Genomic DNA, 16,502 nt, shown 5'->3' on the forward strand with positions numbered 1-16,502 from the left:
GAAGGTCGTGACCCTGGGACACTGCCACCGTCATAAGTACAAGTCAAGTGGCCAAGTATCCGGATTCTGACCACGGCGATGGTACAACGGATGTAAGCGTGAAAAACGCTTTTTCACCCATCGCTTTTTTCAGTGTTGAAAAGACAAGATTAAAACTTTGCAACCCTCTTTTTAAACAACCTATTGTTGCATTTTATTGAGATTGAAAAAAATCTTCACCTCTGAGCTGGGGAAGGATTTAAAATATTTAAAATAGCCAGGGGGAAGGATTTAAAATAAAAATTCTTTTATTTTATTTAGCAACGTCCAAATCACCTTTAAATGGTTTTAATTTGCTATAATCCGACTTTTGGGGGTCCGTTCCAATTGTAAGTGAGACACTTTTTTAGCCTACCTTGATGCACCTAGTCCTCGATTTAACAACTGTTTGTTTAGCGACGGATTGAAGTTACAATCGGTCACTAAACAATGAAGTTAAAAATAATGAAGTTGAAAACAATGAAGTTAAAAACAATGAAGTTAAAAACAATAAAGTTAAAAACAATAAAGTTAAAAACAATAAAGTTAAAGTTAAAAACAAGTTAAAAAGTTAAAAACAATGAAGTTAAAAACAATGAAGTTAAAAACAATAAAGTTAAAGTTAAAAACAAGTTAAAAAGTTAAAAACAATAAAGTTAAAAACAATGAAGTTAAAAACAATAAAGTTAAAGTTAAAAACAAAGTTAAAAACAATAAAGTTAAAGTTAAAAACAATAAAGTTAAAAACAATGAAGTTAAATAAAGTTAAAGTTAAAAACAAGTTAAAAACAATGAAGTTAAAAACAATGAAGTTAAAAACAATGAAGTTAAAGTTAAAAACAATAAAGTTAAAAACAATGAAGTTAAAAACAATAAAGTTAAAAAGGGACTTAACAACCGATCCTCGCCTTTAGGACCCGTCTCCAAATGGTCATAATTCAGACGCTAAACACCCTGGCATGAATTTACAGTGGTTGCAACGTCCCGAGGGTGTGTGATCGCGGGGGGGACAGGGGGGAGGACCCAATTCGCTTAACAACCGGGCGATCCACTTAACAACCTGCGATTTACATGGCCGCCAGAGCGAGAAAGAGTCCTCAAAACTGACCGCGATCCCTTTCACCACCTCGCTTAGCGACGAAAGGTCCCGATTGTTGGGGGGGGGCCCTTGTGTTTTTGAACCCCACGGCGCAATCGGGGTGCGGAGAGATGCGTGAGGGGGGGGGTATTGCACCCCAAAAGAGAGAAGGGGTAACCCCTCTTTTGGCGGGGTTCCAAGGAGGGCGGCCGAGTGTGAATTGCAGCCGAGACAATTTGCACTTTTTCCCCCTTGGTGCGGCCGGCCGCTCAGTTGTGTTTGTTAAGGAGGCCGCCGCGGGGTTGTGGGTTGGGTGCGCGATGCCCGAAAACAATAGCGGCACGCTGGGTGCTTTTTTTTCAAACGTAATCATCCCTTTTATTCTCTCCATCATCGGAAAAAGGGATTACGTCCAGCGGCTGGCCGGCCGTCTGGCTTGAAGTAAAGACAACAAAAATTAAGCAGAAACAGCAAAAATGTGAGGTTGAAAATGAGCCAGATCTGGAGAAATTAATCCCAGGAGGAATTCCTGGGGCTGGAGGGGCTGCGCAACGTCCCCCCCCTTGTCCCTCTGGGTCACGTGACACCCCTCCCACCCACCCCCAGCCTCATTCCTTTGGGGGGGGGGGAACCTATAACCCACCTATCGCCTCTCCTGGTGATTGGCCCAAAGTCACCCAGTTGCTTTCAACGCCTAAGGCGGGACTGGAACTCCCTGTCTCCTGGTGATTGGCCCAGAGTCGTCCGGTCAGCTTCAGTACCCATTGCGAAACTAGAACTCACCGTCCCCTGGTGAGTGGCCCAAAGTCACCCAGTTGCTTTTAATGCCTAAGGCGGGACTGGAACTCACGGCCTCTTGGCGATTGGGCCAAGTCATGCTGTCAGTATCAACCCCCATTGTGAATCTAGAACTCCCTGTCTCCTAGTGATTGGTCCAGAGTCGTCCGGTCAGCTTCAGTACCCATTGTGAAACTAGAACTTACCGTCTCCTGGTGATTGGCCCAAAGTCACCCAGTTGCTTTCAACGCCTAAAGTGGGACTAGAACTCCCTGTCTCCTGGTGATTGGGCCAAAGTTGTCCAGTCAGCTTCAACACCCATTGTGAAACTAGAACTCACCGTCTCCTGGTGATTGGCCCAAAGTCACCCAGTTGCTTTCAACGCCTAAAGTGGGACTAGAACTCCCTGTCTCCTGGTGATTGGCCCAAAGTCACCCAGCCGCCTTTTAACACCTAAAGCAGAACTAGAACTCACCGTCCCCTGGTTTCTTCCACCCGGCCTGGAGCTGTTTATCCTCTCTGTCCAGCAGCTGAAATTCCTCAGGTTTGATGGTGCAGGAGAGCAGTTTCCACAATGGCCAGAATCCTGCCGGAGCCCCCTCTGGGTTTTTTTCCGGCCCGCCAGACTGATTCCAAAATCTCCAATTTCACGGGCGGCTGCCCCGCTTCCTCCGACATGCGGCGGGTATTGTGCGAGGTCGGGCGTAAACGGGGGTCAGGCCGGAGGGGGGGGAAATTCTCTTGCTGGGGGGGTGGATTGCGTGGCCGAAGGGAATCCCACAATCAACGAACCCCCAGGCCGTTTTCTCCAAATATTAAAACAATCCTAACTTAAGGTGTACAGGGAATCCTCAACTTACGACAGTTCATTTAGTGACCATCCCAAGTTACAACGGCACAGGAAAAAAAAGGGACTTAGGACCATTTCCCCCCCCTCCCACTTAACGACCGTTCCTAGCATCCACGTGATCAAAATTTGGATGCTTGGCAGCTGACTCATACTTACGACGGTTGCGATGTCCCGGGGGCCCCCTTTGGCGACCTTCTGAGTCAGCGGAGAAGCCAGGCTTGCTTAACAACGGCGCGATTCACTTAACAACCGCAGCCATTTTGTTTCGTAGCCAAAAAAAGAAAAAACACCTCGTAAAATCACCAACCCCTCGATTAGCAGCGTGGGAATCCTGCCAACTGCGGTCGTAATCCGAGGACTGCTGCATCGGGGATTTGCCCGTCGTTCTGAAGTCTTCGCTCCGTATGCTGGCTTGCATGCTGGTTTAATCTAGTCTTTTTATTTATTTTTTTTGATGCCAGCCCATGGTGGCTTGCCATGGAAACTCCAATCGAAAGAACGTGGCTTGCCCACCTCGCCTCTCCTCGGACGGTGGGTGGGGGGTGGGGGGGGATCAGGCCTTCCCCATCCGGTCCGTCGTCTCACAGAGCCCCCCACCCACCCACCCACCCTCCGTCTGTCCGTCTTGGGGCTTGAGAGCTCTTTCATGAAGGACGGACGGTCTCCGTAGGAGGTGGAAGAAAAGGCCTCTTTGTCCAGACCAAGTTTGTCGAACATCGGCATAGTTTCTTCGCAAGTCCGACTTTGGTTTCCCAGAAAACGCCCGCTTGCAGGGGCTGAAGAGGGGGCTCTCCTTGCACCACCACCCCCAAAAAACCCGGCTCTTTGGCACAGTCTCATTGGGTGGGGGGGTCTCGGCTGCGGGGGGGCACGGGCAAGACCCACCTAAGCAGCTAGCCAGGAAGCCTCTTCGGACGATCGCGAAGGAGAAGAAAAAAAATCGAGGATAAATCTAGCCAGGAAGCCGCTTCGGACGACCGCGAAGGAGAAAACCAAAACTCGGGGCTAAATCCGGGCTCTGGTTTCTTCTGATGTTTCTCTACTGGAAGAAGCGGGGGGCTTATGAGCTGGAGACGCTGCCCCCCGATTTGACGGATCCGGAGGCGAGCCTGGTGGAGAGGTTCTCCTGGAGTTCGACGCTCAACATTGCATCCCAGGATCCGGAGGGTAAGTCAGTCGAGAATTGGACGGGTCTTTCAGAGTGACAAGGGCTGGAAGGGGCCTCGGGGGGTCATCTAGTCCAACCCCCCCCCCCCCGCTCAAGCAGGAGACCCCTCGGCCATTCCGGACAAATGGCTGTGCAGCCTCTTGTTGGAAGCCTGCCGCAGTGATGGGAGCACCCGCAATTTCTGGATGGAGGCCGTTCCCTTGGTTAATTGATCTGGGATTACAGAATAACAGAGCAGGATGAGACCCCGGGGGGTCATCTAGTCCAACCCCCTGCTTTTCAGTCCCTTCTTAAAAACCTCCAGTCCCCTAGAGACTTGCTGGCTCCCCGCTGCTCTTGCAAAGGGTCACAAGGGGGGGGCTACAGATTGTCCTTGAATTACAACCTTCCCTTTAGCGACCAAAGTTACAACGGTATTGAAAAAGTGACCCCGGGGGAACTGAAGTCCATTGCTACGTGCCACGTGACCACGGGGGGGTGCCACGATGGTTGTAAGCGTGGGAAATGGCCCTTTTTGCAACTTGCAATGGCCGCTAAGCGAACTGTCGTAAGTCGAGGAGGGTCGGCAGTGCGGGAAGAAACCGCACAGGGCAAGCTTATTACATCGCGAGGACGGGTGTGCACGATCGTCCCGAGTCTTGCAGGGTTCAGAATATCATCGTTTGGGGGGGGGGGTGGGAGGTCAAAAAAGTCAAGATGGCGACAGGGGCCTTTCCAAGCGTTTCCAAGGCAACCTTCGCCCACCCTGGCTGGGACCGTCCCGAAACAATGGGGCGGTCGCTCGCTTCAGCTGACCAATGGGAGAGGGCGAAGCGCTTTTCTCTCGTGATGGGCCCTACTGCCCGAGCTAGGGGGGGTCAGTCTAGATGACCTCCGGGGGATCCCTCCCCATTCTGTAGAATTCTGTAACATTTGCTGCTCCATTCCAGATGCTGGCCGTCACAAAACCTCTTTTGTTGCTTGGATCTGTGTTGGAAAGGGGGGGGGGAGAGATGAAAAGGACGACACACACTCTCACACACACACACACACACAAACACACACCAGCCCAGCTGGAAGGCCGTTTCTATTTTACAAAATTATATTCTCCTCCTCCGAGGAAGGCATAATGCCCTAATTATGCGATCCGGGTTTGTGGGAGGGTTGAAATGCAAAAGCTTTTAAGAGATTCAAGGTTTTTTTTGAGCAGGAAGAGACACAGTTGTGAGACGAAGAAAGTGTTTCGTCTGCAGGGTTTGTGTGTGTGTGTGTGTGTGGTGTCCTCGACTTACGACCTACCGTACAGATGGTCCTTGATGGACTTAATAACGCATTTAATGCCGCAGGTCTGAATTGGTGGTTAAAGGCACCAAGCTAGAAACCAGGAGGCGGTGAGTTCTAGTTCCTGCTTAGGAATGAAATCAGCTGGGTGACTTTAGGCCAATCACCACGTGACAGGGAGTTCTAGTCCCGCCTTAGCCATGAAATCAGCTGGGTGACTTTGGGCCAATCACCAGGAGAATGGGAGTTCTAGTCCCGCCTTAGCCATGAAATCGGCTGGGTGACTTTGGGCCAATCACCAGGAGAATGGGAGTTCTAGTCCCGCCTTAGCCATGAAATCATCTGGGTGACTTTGGGCCAATCACCAGGAGAATGGGAGTTCTAGTCCTGCCTTAGCCATGAAATCATCTGGGTGACTTTGGGCCAATCACCAGGAGAATGGGAGTTCTAGTCCTGCCTTAGCCGTGAAATCATCTGGGTGACTTTGGGCCAATCATCATGTGACAGGGAGTTCTAGTCCCGCCTTAAGAATGAAATCATCTGGGTGACTTTGGGCCAATCACCAGGAGAATGGGAGTTCTAGTCCCGCCTTAGCCATGAAATCAGCTGGATGACTTTGGGCCAATCACCACGTGACAGGGAGTTCTAGTCCCGCCTTAAGAATGAAATCATCTGGGTGACTTTGGGCCAATCACCAAGAGAATGGGAGTTCTAGTCCCTCCTTAGCCGTGAAATCATCTGGGTGACTTTGGGCCAATCACCACGTGACAGGGAGTTCTAGTCCCGCCTTAGCCGTGAAATCGGCTGGGTGACTTTGGGCCAATCCCCAGGAGAATGGGAGTTCTAGTCCCTCCTTAGGCAAGGATCACCTCTCCATACCTGGAATTGTGATAGGAAGAGAAGGTGAAATTGACTCGCCTCTGTGAAACAAGTTTGGGAAACTGATTTGAAGGAAATTGACCCGCGAAGGACATCTCAAATCCTTGTTTTCGCAAAGGGGACAGAAAAAAATAACTTTTTCACTTTAAAAAAAATAATAGCCTTGAGCGCCGAAGGGAAAGAACAAATTCATCCATCTTTCTCTATCGGGAAAAAAAACAAAATTAATTTAGTCGTCCCCCCCCCTCAATACAGCTGCAAAGTCGCTCAACTCTGCTTGTGTTTTATACCCAGTGGTAGGTCGTGGCTGCATTCACACACTTTGACCCGTGTCCTGACAGGGCTGGACTAGATGACCTCAATGTTTTTTTTAATCCACGCTACTGAGAAGCAACACACTCACACACAAACACACAAAATACATCACACAATTGGCTGCAATTTAGGGGTCTTTCTCCCCCTCCCTCCTATTGTACCCCCCAGTTTATCCCAGTGTTGCAACTGGATTTCCTCACTCGGTGGCCTTTTTCTTGGCTGGAGAAACGGCCCATTTCCACTTTCCTTGTTATTCATAATAGATTGTTGGGCAGAAATAATTTTGCCCGGCCTTTTGGCCAATAGGAATGCTGTCACTAAGTGGTCAAGGACAGACAAGGAGACAGAAGGGCCTTTGTCTGACCGGAGAGGGGGGTGTCTGGCTGGCCAGAAAAATTTGGAAGCGTGGGCAGCCCATCTCTCTCTCTCTCTTTCCATCTCTCTTTCTCTCCCTCCCCCCTCTCCTTCTCTGTCTCTCTCCCTCCCTCCTTCCCTCTCCCTAACTCCTTCTTTCTCTTTCCCTCTCTCCCTCTTTTCTCACCTCTCTCCATCTCTCCTCTCTTCTTTCTCCTCCTCCCTTTCTCTCCCTCTTTGTCTCTCTCTTTCCATCTCTTTCCCTCCCCTCTCCTTCTGTCTCTCTCTCCCTCCTTCTCTCTCCCTAACTCCTTCTTTCTCTTTCTCTCTCTCCCTCTTTTCTCACCTCTCTCCACCTCTCTCCTCTTTCTCCTCCCTCCCTCTTTGTCTCTTTCTCTTTCATCTCTCTTTCTCTCCCTCCCCCCCTCCTTCTGTCTCTCTCCCTTCTTCCCTCTCCCTCCTTCTTTCTCTTTCTCCCTCTTTTCTCACCTCTCCCCATCTCTCTCCTTCTCTCCCTTCTTTCTCCTCCCTCCCTCTTTCTCTCCCTCTTTGTCTCTCTCTTTCCATCTCTCTTTCTCTCCCTCCCCCCTCTCCTTCTATCTCTCCCTCCTTCCTTCTCTCTCCCTCCTTCTTTCTCTTTCTCTCTCCATCTCTCTCTCCTTCTCTCCCTTCTTTCTCCTCCTTTCTCCCTCTTTCTCTCCCTCTTTGTCTCTCTCTCTGTCTCTCTCACCTTTTCTCTCTCAAAACGGAGCAAAATTAATTGAATTGCCTCACTTTGCAACATAAATTTGGGGCCCAGTTGTGGCCGTAAGTTGGGACTCTCTGCCTCTAAGGAGACCAACTGTCTCACACGGATTAAACCACCGTGTCTTCCTCTCCTCTTTCTAATTCCAGATGAAGAAGATGCAGTGGAGGAGACGGTGCCCCAGTGCGAAAACCCCAGCTGTGCTGAGAACCAGAGGGCCGTCAAGGTAATTCCCCTGCCCACCAGCAGTGCCCCATGGGCCTTGGGATCTATCCTGGCCAGATAGGTTCAGCGGTATTCTAAACCGGAGTGCTTGCCACAGAGTGAATGGCTGCGTGAATGCAGAACAACAGAGTTGGAAGGGGCCTTGGAGGTCTTCTAGTCCAGCCCCCTTCTCAAGCAGGAGACCCTAGGCCATTTCAATCAACCAATCCATCAGAATAGAGCTGGAAGGGACCTTGGAGGTCTTCTAGTCCAACCCCCTGCTCAAGCAGGAGACCCTAGACCATTTCAGACAAACGGATGTCCAGTCTCTTCTTAAAACCCCTCCAGTGTTGGAGCAACCACAAGTAGCAAGTAGTTCCACTGATTAATTGTCCTCCTGGTCAGGAAATGTCTCCTTAATTCTAGGTTGCTTCTCTCCTTGATTAGTTTCCATCCATTGCTCCTTCTCCTGCCTTCAGGGGCTCTGGAAAATAAGTGGATCCCTTCCTCTTCTTTCTGAGGAACCCCTCAAATACTGGAAGATTGCTATCATGTCAATTCTAACACACACACACACACACACACACACACACACAAGTTTAGACACGGGATATTTCCAATTTGCAGCATGGAAGGACTCAGCTTGCAGGCAGGAATGGCAGGTGGTCCTCGGGTTACGACCGAAGCCCCAAAGTTACGCTGCTAAGCGAAGCCTTTGTTAAGCGAGCTTTCCCCCCATTCCTTCGGGTGACTGTTTTCCCGACCACGCGGCCCATCCTCCCCAGCCAGGGCCCCCCCTCGCCTCTCCTAAGGGACTCCTGCCAAAATGCAGAGGTCCGACCCGGGTCAGCCTCTCGTAATGTGTGAATTGGCTGCAGGCCAGCCCTTCCCTCGGCCAGACCCCCAGGCGCAGCGCTGAGACCCACAATTTTCCTGGCGGATTCTGCAGCCAGATTGCAATTTGTGTGTCTCCAAGCAAATTAGCGGCTGGGGAGACTGTCTCTCTTCTTCCCCGGCTTTAATCGGTTCGCCTCTTCCCGTAATAAAACCGCATTTTATTCTCCCCTCCGTTGAAGAATCAGCTGCGTTGAAATTTGTGGGGGGGGTCCTTTTCTTAAATTTGGTCTTTGCGTGTGACGTTTTAAGTCCTTTCCAGACCTCGCTGCTGTTCCCCCCACACACACACTTTAAAATAGCCACTTTGGCTCACAATTTCCCCTCCCCTTTTATTCATTGGCGTTTCGTTTGCGAATTGTGAATTATTCGCTAATTGTCGGCCGCATTTTACGACCTTGCTGGCCACGGCCGTTAAAGGAATCGCTGCCGCTGTTAGCTGTGTCTCTTTTCCCCGTCTGCAAAGGTCTTCCCTGCCACCACAATAAGAACCTTGCAAATTTGAAAGTACAATCCTTCCCCCTCCTCTTTTTTCTGGCCTGAGAAACTAGGGAGGGTCCCTTCTGAGTCTCTTTCTCCACTCATCATGCAGCTGAGGGCTATGCGGTCTCTTATCTGACTGTTCCCTTGGCTGTGTCTCCTTTTCTCATCTCCCAAGGTCCTTCTCACCCACCCCTACAAGAATTCTTGCAAGTCTGAAAATGCAATTCTCCCGTGGTCTCTTTTATAGCCTGAGAAACTAGGGGGGGTCCCTTCTGAGCTTCTTAACCCCTTCCAATATCCAGGGGGAGGTTATGGAGTCTCTTATCTGACCGAAGGTCCTTCTCATCGAGCCCTACAAGAATCTTGCAAGTCTGAAAAAGTACAATTCTCCCACGGTCTCTTTTACAGGCTGAGAAACTAGGGAGGGTCCCTTCTGAGTCCCTTTCTCAGCACATTATGCAGCTGAGGGCTGTGCGGTCTCTTATCTGACTACTCCCTTGGCAGCGTCTCTTTGTCTCGTACCCCAACGTCCTTCTCATCTAGGCCTACAAGAATCTTGCAAGCCTGAAATTACAATTCTCCCACGGTCTCTTTTGCAGCCTGAGAAACTAGGGAGGGTCCCTTCTGAGTCCCTTTCTCTGCTCATTATGCAGCTATGGGGTCTCTTATCTGACTATTCCCCTTGTCTCATCTCCCAACGTCCTTCTCATCTAGGCCTACAAGAATCTTGCAAATTTAAAAGTACAATTCTCCCACGGTCTCTTTTGCAGCCTGAGAAACTAGGGAGGGTCCCTCCTGAGCTTCTTGCCCTGTGCATTATCTAGCTCTGGACTATGCTGTCCCTTATCTGACCCTTCCCTTGGAAGTCTCTCTTTTCCATGTCTCCAAAGCTCTTTCCCACACACACTACCACAAGAACCTTACAAGTTTGAAAGTACAGTCCTCTCCTCCTTTACAGGCTGAGAAACTAGGGAGGGTCCCTTCTGAATTTCTCACCCTGTCCATTGTGCAGCTGTGGGGTCAGCTGTCTCTTATCTGACCCTTCCCTTGGCAGTGTTTCTCTGCTCCATCTCACTTACCACTACAAGGACCTTGCAAGTCTGAAAGAACAAATCTCCCCCCATCTACAGCCTGAGAAACTAGGGAGGGTCCCTTCTGACTCTCTTTCTCCATCCATTATGCAGCTGTGGGCTCAGCTGTCTCTTATCTGACCTTCCCTTGGTTGTGTCTTTTTTCCTGGTCTCCCAAGGTCTTTCCCGCTTACTGCAAGAACCTTGGAAGTCTGAAAGTACTATCCTCCCACGGTCTCCTTTACAGCCTGAGAAACTAGGGAGGGTCCCTTCTGAATTTCTCGCCCTGTCCATTGTGTAGCTGTGGGGTCAGCTGTCTCTTATCTGACCCTTCCCTTGGCAGTGTTTCTCTGCTCCATCTCACTTACGACTACAAGGATCTTGGAAGTCCGAAAGAACAAATCTCCCTCCATCTACTGCTATCTCCTTTACAGACTGAGCAACTAGGGAGGGTCCCCTCTGAATTTCTCGCCCCTTCTATTATCCAGCCCTGGGCTCTGCTGACAGACTGTCCCGTAGGCAGCGTGTCTCTCTCCTCCTCCTCTCTCCCAGGGCCCACCTGTCTTGGCATCATATCACAATAACGCCATCATTCCACACCTTGAGTTCCCTCCCCCCCCCCTGGCCCTTGATGATGCAGAGCTGCGTTTCCCTCCTGGCACCCACAGGTGGCGCCGCGTGCTCAGAGCTCAGGCATCTCCAGGCGCAAAGGATTGTGGGAAAATCCCAAGCCCGCATCTGAACCCTTGACAGCTGTTTCCGAAATGGAGCTTTACAGCCCCCCCACCCACCCAATGTTGCTGTGGCAACAAAGAGCAACAGAGGAGGTAGGTGTAGACTGAGCATGCTCCGACAGGCTTCTCAGGAAGGGAGTGCCCGTTGTCCCTCTGTATGAGTCACAGTTCTGGGGTTTTTATCGGCTCAGCTGGCCGGATATTACTCATCCCGGCTTTTCCCCTCGTCACACAGGGTTGGGCTTCTTAAATGCAAGCTGGTCCTCGGCTTAAGACAATTGAGCCCAACATTTCTGTTGTTGAGCGAGACACACTACCGACCATCGTAACTACGAAACCAGTTGCCAAGCCTCCCAAATTTTGAACCCGTGACCGTGGGGATACTTTCGTGGCTGCGGCTAGAACTATCATTCCCCCGTCTCCTGGCTTCCGCAACCGTCATAAATCTGAGTCAGTTGTCCAGCCTCTGACGGATTTTGATCACGTGACAAACCTCCAGTCCCCCCCCCCCGTCCGGGGACGCTGCAACGGTTGTTAAGTGTGAAAAACAGCCCTTTACCCAGAGCCGTCGTAACCTTGAACGGTTGCTAAGTGAAGTCAAGAGCCGCCTGTAACTTTTAAGGAAACCTAAAAAACTTAAAAATCTTCTCAAAACAAACATAAAACCTGCCTTTTAAAGAAACTTTTAAAAAAACCTCTTTAATTTTTTAAAAAAAATGTTTTAAAAAATCTTTTAAAGAACTCTGCAAAGCATCTTTTTTTAAAAAGACACTAAAATATCTTTCAAATTATCTTTTTTTAAAAAAGACTAAAATATCTTTTTCAAACTTATCTTTTTAAAAAGACACTAAAATATCTTTTTCAAATTATCTTTTTTTAAAAAGACACTAAAATATCTTTTTCAAACTTATCTTTTTTTAAAAAGACACTAAAATATCTTTTCAAACTTATCTTTTAAAAAAGACACTAAAATATCTTTTTCAAACCATCTTTTTTTAAAAAGACACTAAAATATCTTTTTCAAACCATCTTTTTTAAAAAAAGATACTAAAATATCTTTTTCAAACCATCTTTTTTTAAAAAGACACTAAAATATCTTTTTCAAACTCTTTTTTTAAAAAGACACTAAAATATCTTTTTTAAATTATCTTTTTTTAAAAAGACACTAAAATGTCCTTTTCAAACCACCTTTAGGAGAGAGAGACAAACATATTTTTCTCTCTCCGTCTTAATTCTCCGTTTCCCCATCTCCACCACCCCCAAACCTGCAATGACCACCTTGTGGTGGTCTCTCCCCCACCACCTTCTCCCCAATTTTTCACTCTCTGCCCAAGCCCCGTCTCCTTGCGCGTGTTGGGCGAATGCAAAGCGACGCTCACTTGCTGGGGAGAGGGGAGAGAAGGGGAAATAAAATACCCCTGGGGGGTTGGATTTCTCCAGCTCTGAGTCCCCCCCACTCCGCCAAAAAAAACCCCAGCCTTGGTCTGCAAGGACACAGTCCAGACGGTCTCTCTCTCTCTCTCCCCATCAGCTGTAGCTGGCACGATTGCGCAGCGCCTCCCCACGGCTGACTATCCTCTCCAGCTGCCCCCGGAAGCTTCTCCCCCTTCTCCCCCCCGCTAAAATCCCTGCTAAGCCCCCGAGCAAGCTTCCAGCCCCCCCCCTCTCTTTTGCCTTGCCAGCCAGGGGGAGGGGGGGGGCTTCCCAAGCCGGCCGCTGGGGGAGCAGCAGAGACAGCAGCAGCCGCCGCCAGCCAGCCGGCGCGTAAAAACGCAGCAAGGGCCGGGTGGAAATTAAGGCAGCCGGCCAGGGCGGTTTGCAAGCTCGGGCAGGCAAGCAGGCGGAGATCCGTCTGGCTCAGCTGTCGGCTGCCCTTCCTGGCTGCTGTGCTCCCCACCCCCCAATTGCCGCCGCTGAGTCAAACCGCGGGCAGCCCAAGGCGGCTGCTGCAGCCGCCGCCGCATCCAGAGCGCTGTTGCTGCTGCTGCGCCCCCGCGCGCACCTTGCTGCCGCTTTGCCGGCCAGGTGAGTCTGGGGGCTGCTGCTTGCTTTCCGCCTCCCTCCCCCCTCCCCTCCTCCGGGCCTTTGTTCGCCTGCCTGCGGCCTTCCAGCCTGGCTGTGGCTGAGCCGGCGCTGAAAGCCGAGGGAGAGGGGGGGCTAGGAGGCTGGTGGAAAGGAGAGGAGGGGTCTCCCAAGATCAGGCACGTCCGGGGAACGCGGGTTAGTTAGCTGGAGAGAAGCGACTGGAGCTCGCCAGAAAGCAGATCGGGGAGTTTTGGGGGGGGGGTCCTGAGCGGGTGGGATCTCTGCTCTGAAACCCCCCCCCTATCTCCCATTCACCCATCCCCCCAAAAAAAACCTGGATTCCTGTGCATGGATGAGAAACGGGGAGGGGGGGTTAGATGGCTGGCAGGAAGGCAGGCAGCGTCACCAGAGGCCGTCTGGACAGGTTGGGGAGCCAGAAGTCTCCTCCACCCCAGCAGGGAAAGGACGGAGGAAGCCGGATTGGGGTAGGGGGTCGTGGAGTGAGGGGCTCCCTTGCAGAGCTCACAGGGGAATGCAGCTTAGCTGGACCGAGGCGACTCAGAACTCGCAAGAAAGCAGATTGGGGATTTTTTTTGGGGTGCTGGGAAGGAGGGGGGGGCGCCTTCTGGACACTTCAAGCTGTCTCTCAACCCCCCCCTCCCCAATCTGATTTTTTTTCCCCTGTGCACGGATTGGGTTTGAAATGAGGAGGGGGGGGGTGAAGGCTGGCTGGCAGGAAGGGAAGGCATCCACAGGGACGCTGTCTGGGCCACTTGGAGAGGCCAGGGTGGGTGCCCCCTCCACCCTTGGCTCAACAGGGTTAAAAGCCGGGTGGGGAAAAAAAGAAAAATTCATATTTTATTGGCAACTAAAGAGAGCAGACAACCCCCCCTCCTTCCCTCTGTCTGTTAAAATGGGATTTTGGGAATTCTGCCCAGGCCGGTTTGGGGGAAAAAAAATAAATCTCTTTTTAAAGGAAGCAGCCGGTTGGAGGTTGGGGGGAAAAACCCCGGAAACAAAATAAAAATAAAAATTGGAGGATCAACCAAGAATTCAGATTTTGTTTCAAATATTACAGGCGCGCCAGGAAATGCAGGACGAATGTTCTCTGTTTTTTTTGGGGGGGGGGGGAGATGAGGGTCTTTTTAATTTTCAAAATCGGGGAGGGGGAGTTGTCTGCTCTGGGTTGGCTGGGAAAAACTGAATTTTGAAAGCGGGATAAAAATATGGAGGAATTTTGGCCAAAGGTGCTTACTGTGACCTGAATGACGGAGAAATTTGGGCAAAGTATTTTGGTCCGTTGTGTTCTGCTTTGCTCTGCTATATTTTATTTTGTATTAAAATGTGGCCAAGTGTATATCTTGAGCCTGGAATATTTTATCTTGCTTTATTTACAAGCAGTCCTCGACTTAACGACCAAGACTGAGCCCAATTTTTTTTGGTTGCTAAGTGAAACATTTCTTAAGTGGGGGCCCCCCCTCCCCATTTTACAACCTTTCCTGCCGCAGTTGTTAAGTGGATCACTGCAATTGTTAACATTTGTCGGAACTGTTGTTGAAATGGATCTTGGAAACAGTCACTGACGGCCGTTTTTCACACGGAACAATTGTGGTGGAATCTTCACAGTCCCGGGATCAAAATTCAGACGCTTGGCAACTGGCTCGTATTTATGACGCTTGCAGTGTCCCGTTTTGCGACCTCCTGACAGGAAAAGTCAAATTTGCTCAGCGATCACATTACTAACTTAACTGCGGCGATTCACGTAACTCCTGTGGCAGGAAAGGTCGCAAAATGGGGCAAGACTCACTTAGCAACGATCTCGCTTGACATCCGAAATTTTGGGCTCAGTTGCGGTCATAAGTTGAGGACGACCTGGAGTGAAAGGCTTCAGGGGTGCGGTTAACAAAGGTCTAAGCGTTTTGTGCGGATCGGAGGGAGGTGGGTGAAGTGAGGTGATGGGGGAAATCGAACTCACCACCCACACAAATTGGGAGGAGCCACTTCAAATCCTGGAGCAGGTTCTGCACTGAGCACGGGGATGGACTAGATGGCCTCTGAGGTTCCTCCCCAGCTTATGGGGTGTTTTCTAAGTAGCGGAAAACGTGGGAGGTTGGAGCGGAGTTCTTGAGGACTGTGCGATCATCAATGGATGGAACTCGGCCAGAAGATGCCTCTTCCTTGACTTGTATGCAAGAGAGAGAGAGAGAGTCTTTCCTTTATTTGAACACCAGAGGAAGCTGCTTCCTTCACAGGTGTCCATCGTTCACTTGCAAGAGAATGCCTCTTGCTTCACGAGCCGGCAGTGTTGTTATGCCTCCCTCACCTAGCTGCAAGATAATTTCTCCTTCGAATGTCTGCAAGAGAATGCCTCTTCTTTCCCTTTCTGCAAGAAGAATTCCTTTCTCATGTCTGCGAGAGAATGCCTCTTCCTTCTCATGCCTGCAAAATAATTTCTCCTGCTTCTCATGTCTGCGAGAGAATGCCTCTTCCTTCTTGTGTCTGCAAAATAATTTCTCCTGCTTCCCATGTCTGCGAGAGAATGCCTCTTCCTTCTCGTGTCTGCAAAATAATTTCTCCTACTTCTTATGTCTGCGAGAGAAAGCCTCTTCCTTCTCGTGCCTGCAAAATAATTTCTCCTACTTCTCATGTCTGCGAGAGAATGCCTCTTCCTTCTCGTGCCTGCAAAATAATTTCTCCTACTTCTCGTGTCTGTGAGAGAATGCTTCTTCCTTCCCATGCCTGCTAATAATTTCTCCTGCTTCTCATGTCTGCGAGAGAATGCCTCTTCCTTCTTGTGTCTGCAAAATAATTTCTCCTACTTCTCATGTCTGCGAGAGAATGCCTCTTCCTTCTCGTGCCTGCAAAATAATTTCTCCTACTTCTCATGTCTGCGAGAGAAAGCCTCTTCCTTCTCGTGTCTGCAAAATAATTTCTCCTGCTTCTCATGTCTGCGAGAGAAAGCCTCTTCCTTCTCGTGCCTGCAAAATAATTTCTCCTGCTTCTCATATCTGTGAGAGAATGCCTCTTCCTTCTCGTGCCTGCAAAATAATTTCTCCTACTTCTCATGTCTGCGAGAGAAAGCCTCTTCCTTCTCGTGTCTGCAAAATAATTTCTCCTGCTTCTCATGTCTGCGAGAGAAAGCCTCTTCCTTCTCGTGTCTGCAAAATAATTTCTCCTGCTTCTCATATCTGTGAGAGAATGCCTCTTCCTTCCCATGCCTGCTAATAATTTCTCCTGCTTCTCATGTCTGTGAGAGAATGCCTCTTCATTCTCATGCCTGCAAAATAATTTCTCCTGCTTCTCATGTCTGCGAGAGAAAGCCTCTTCCTTCTCGTGCCTGCAAAATAATTTCTCCTGCTTCTCATATCTGTGAGAGAATGCCTCTTCCTTCTCGTGCCTGCAAAATAATTTCTCCTACTTCTCATGTCTGCGAGAGAAAGCCTCTTCCTTCTCGTGTCTGCAAAATAATTTCTCCTGCTTCTCATGTCTGCGAGAGAAAGCCTCTTCCTTCTCGTGTCTGCAAAATAATTTCTCCTGCTTCTCATATCTGTGAGAGAATGCCTCTTCCTTCCCATGCCTGCTAATAATTTCTCCTGCTTCTCATGTCTGTGAGAGAATGCCTCTTCATTCTCATGCCTGCAAAATAAT

At 49.7% G+C, this 16,502-nt stretch overlaps 1 protein-coding gene across 4 annotated transcripts in view; it reads left to right on the forward strand.

The window, feature by feature from the left end:
* Nucleotides 1-3,602: 3,602 nt before the first annotated feature.
* PLEKHG5 (pleckstrin homology and RhoGEF domain containing G5) overlaps nt 3,603-16,502 on the forward strand; it is a 41,763-nt gene continuing 28,863 nt past the window's right edge. Inside the window, exons 1-2 of one of the 4 annotated variants that reach the window (XM_087701848.1) lie at nt 3,603-3,890; nt 7,594-7,670. In XM_087701848.1, coding sequence (XP_087557974.1) covers nt 3,755-3,890; nt 7,594-7,670 — 213 coding nt within the window. In that variant the 5' untranslated portion in view covers nt 3,603-3,754. Of the gene's footprint in view, nt 3,891-7,439; nt 7,671-12,755; nt 12,855-14,974; nt 15,107-16,502 lie in introns of those variants that run through there. The other 3 variants (XM_087701845.1, XM_087701847.1, XM_087701846.1) reach the window with 3 other exon arrangements.

The sequence above is a fragment of the Thamnophis sirtalis genome, unplaced genomic scaffold (genome assembly GCF_051295495.1).
Source record: "Thamnophis sirtalis isolate CommonGarterSnake01/CBP01778 unplaced genomic scaffold, rThaSir2_p1.2 scaffold_15, whole genome shotgun sequence".
NCBI classification, from domain to species: Eukaryota; Metazoa; Chordata; class Lepidosauria; order Squamata; family Natricidae; genus Thamnophis; species Thamnophis sirtalis.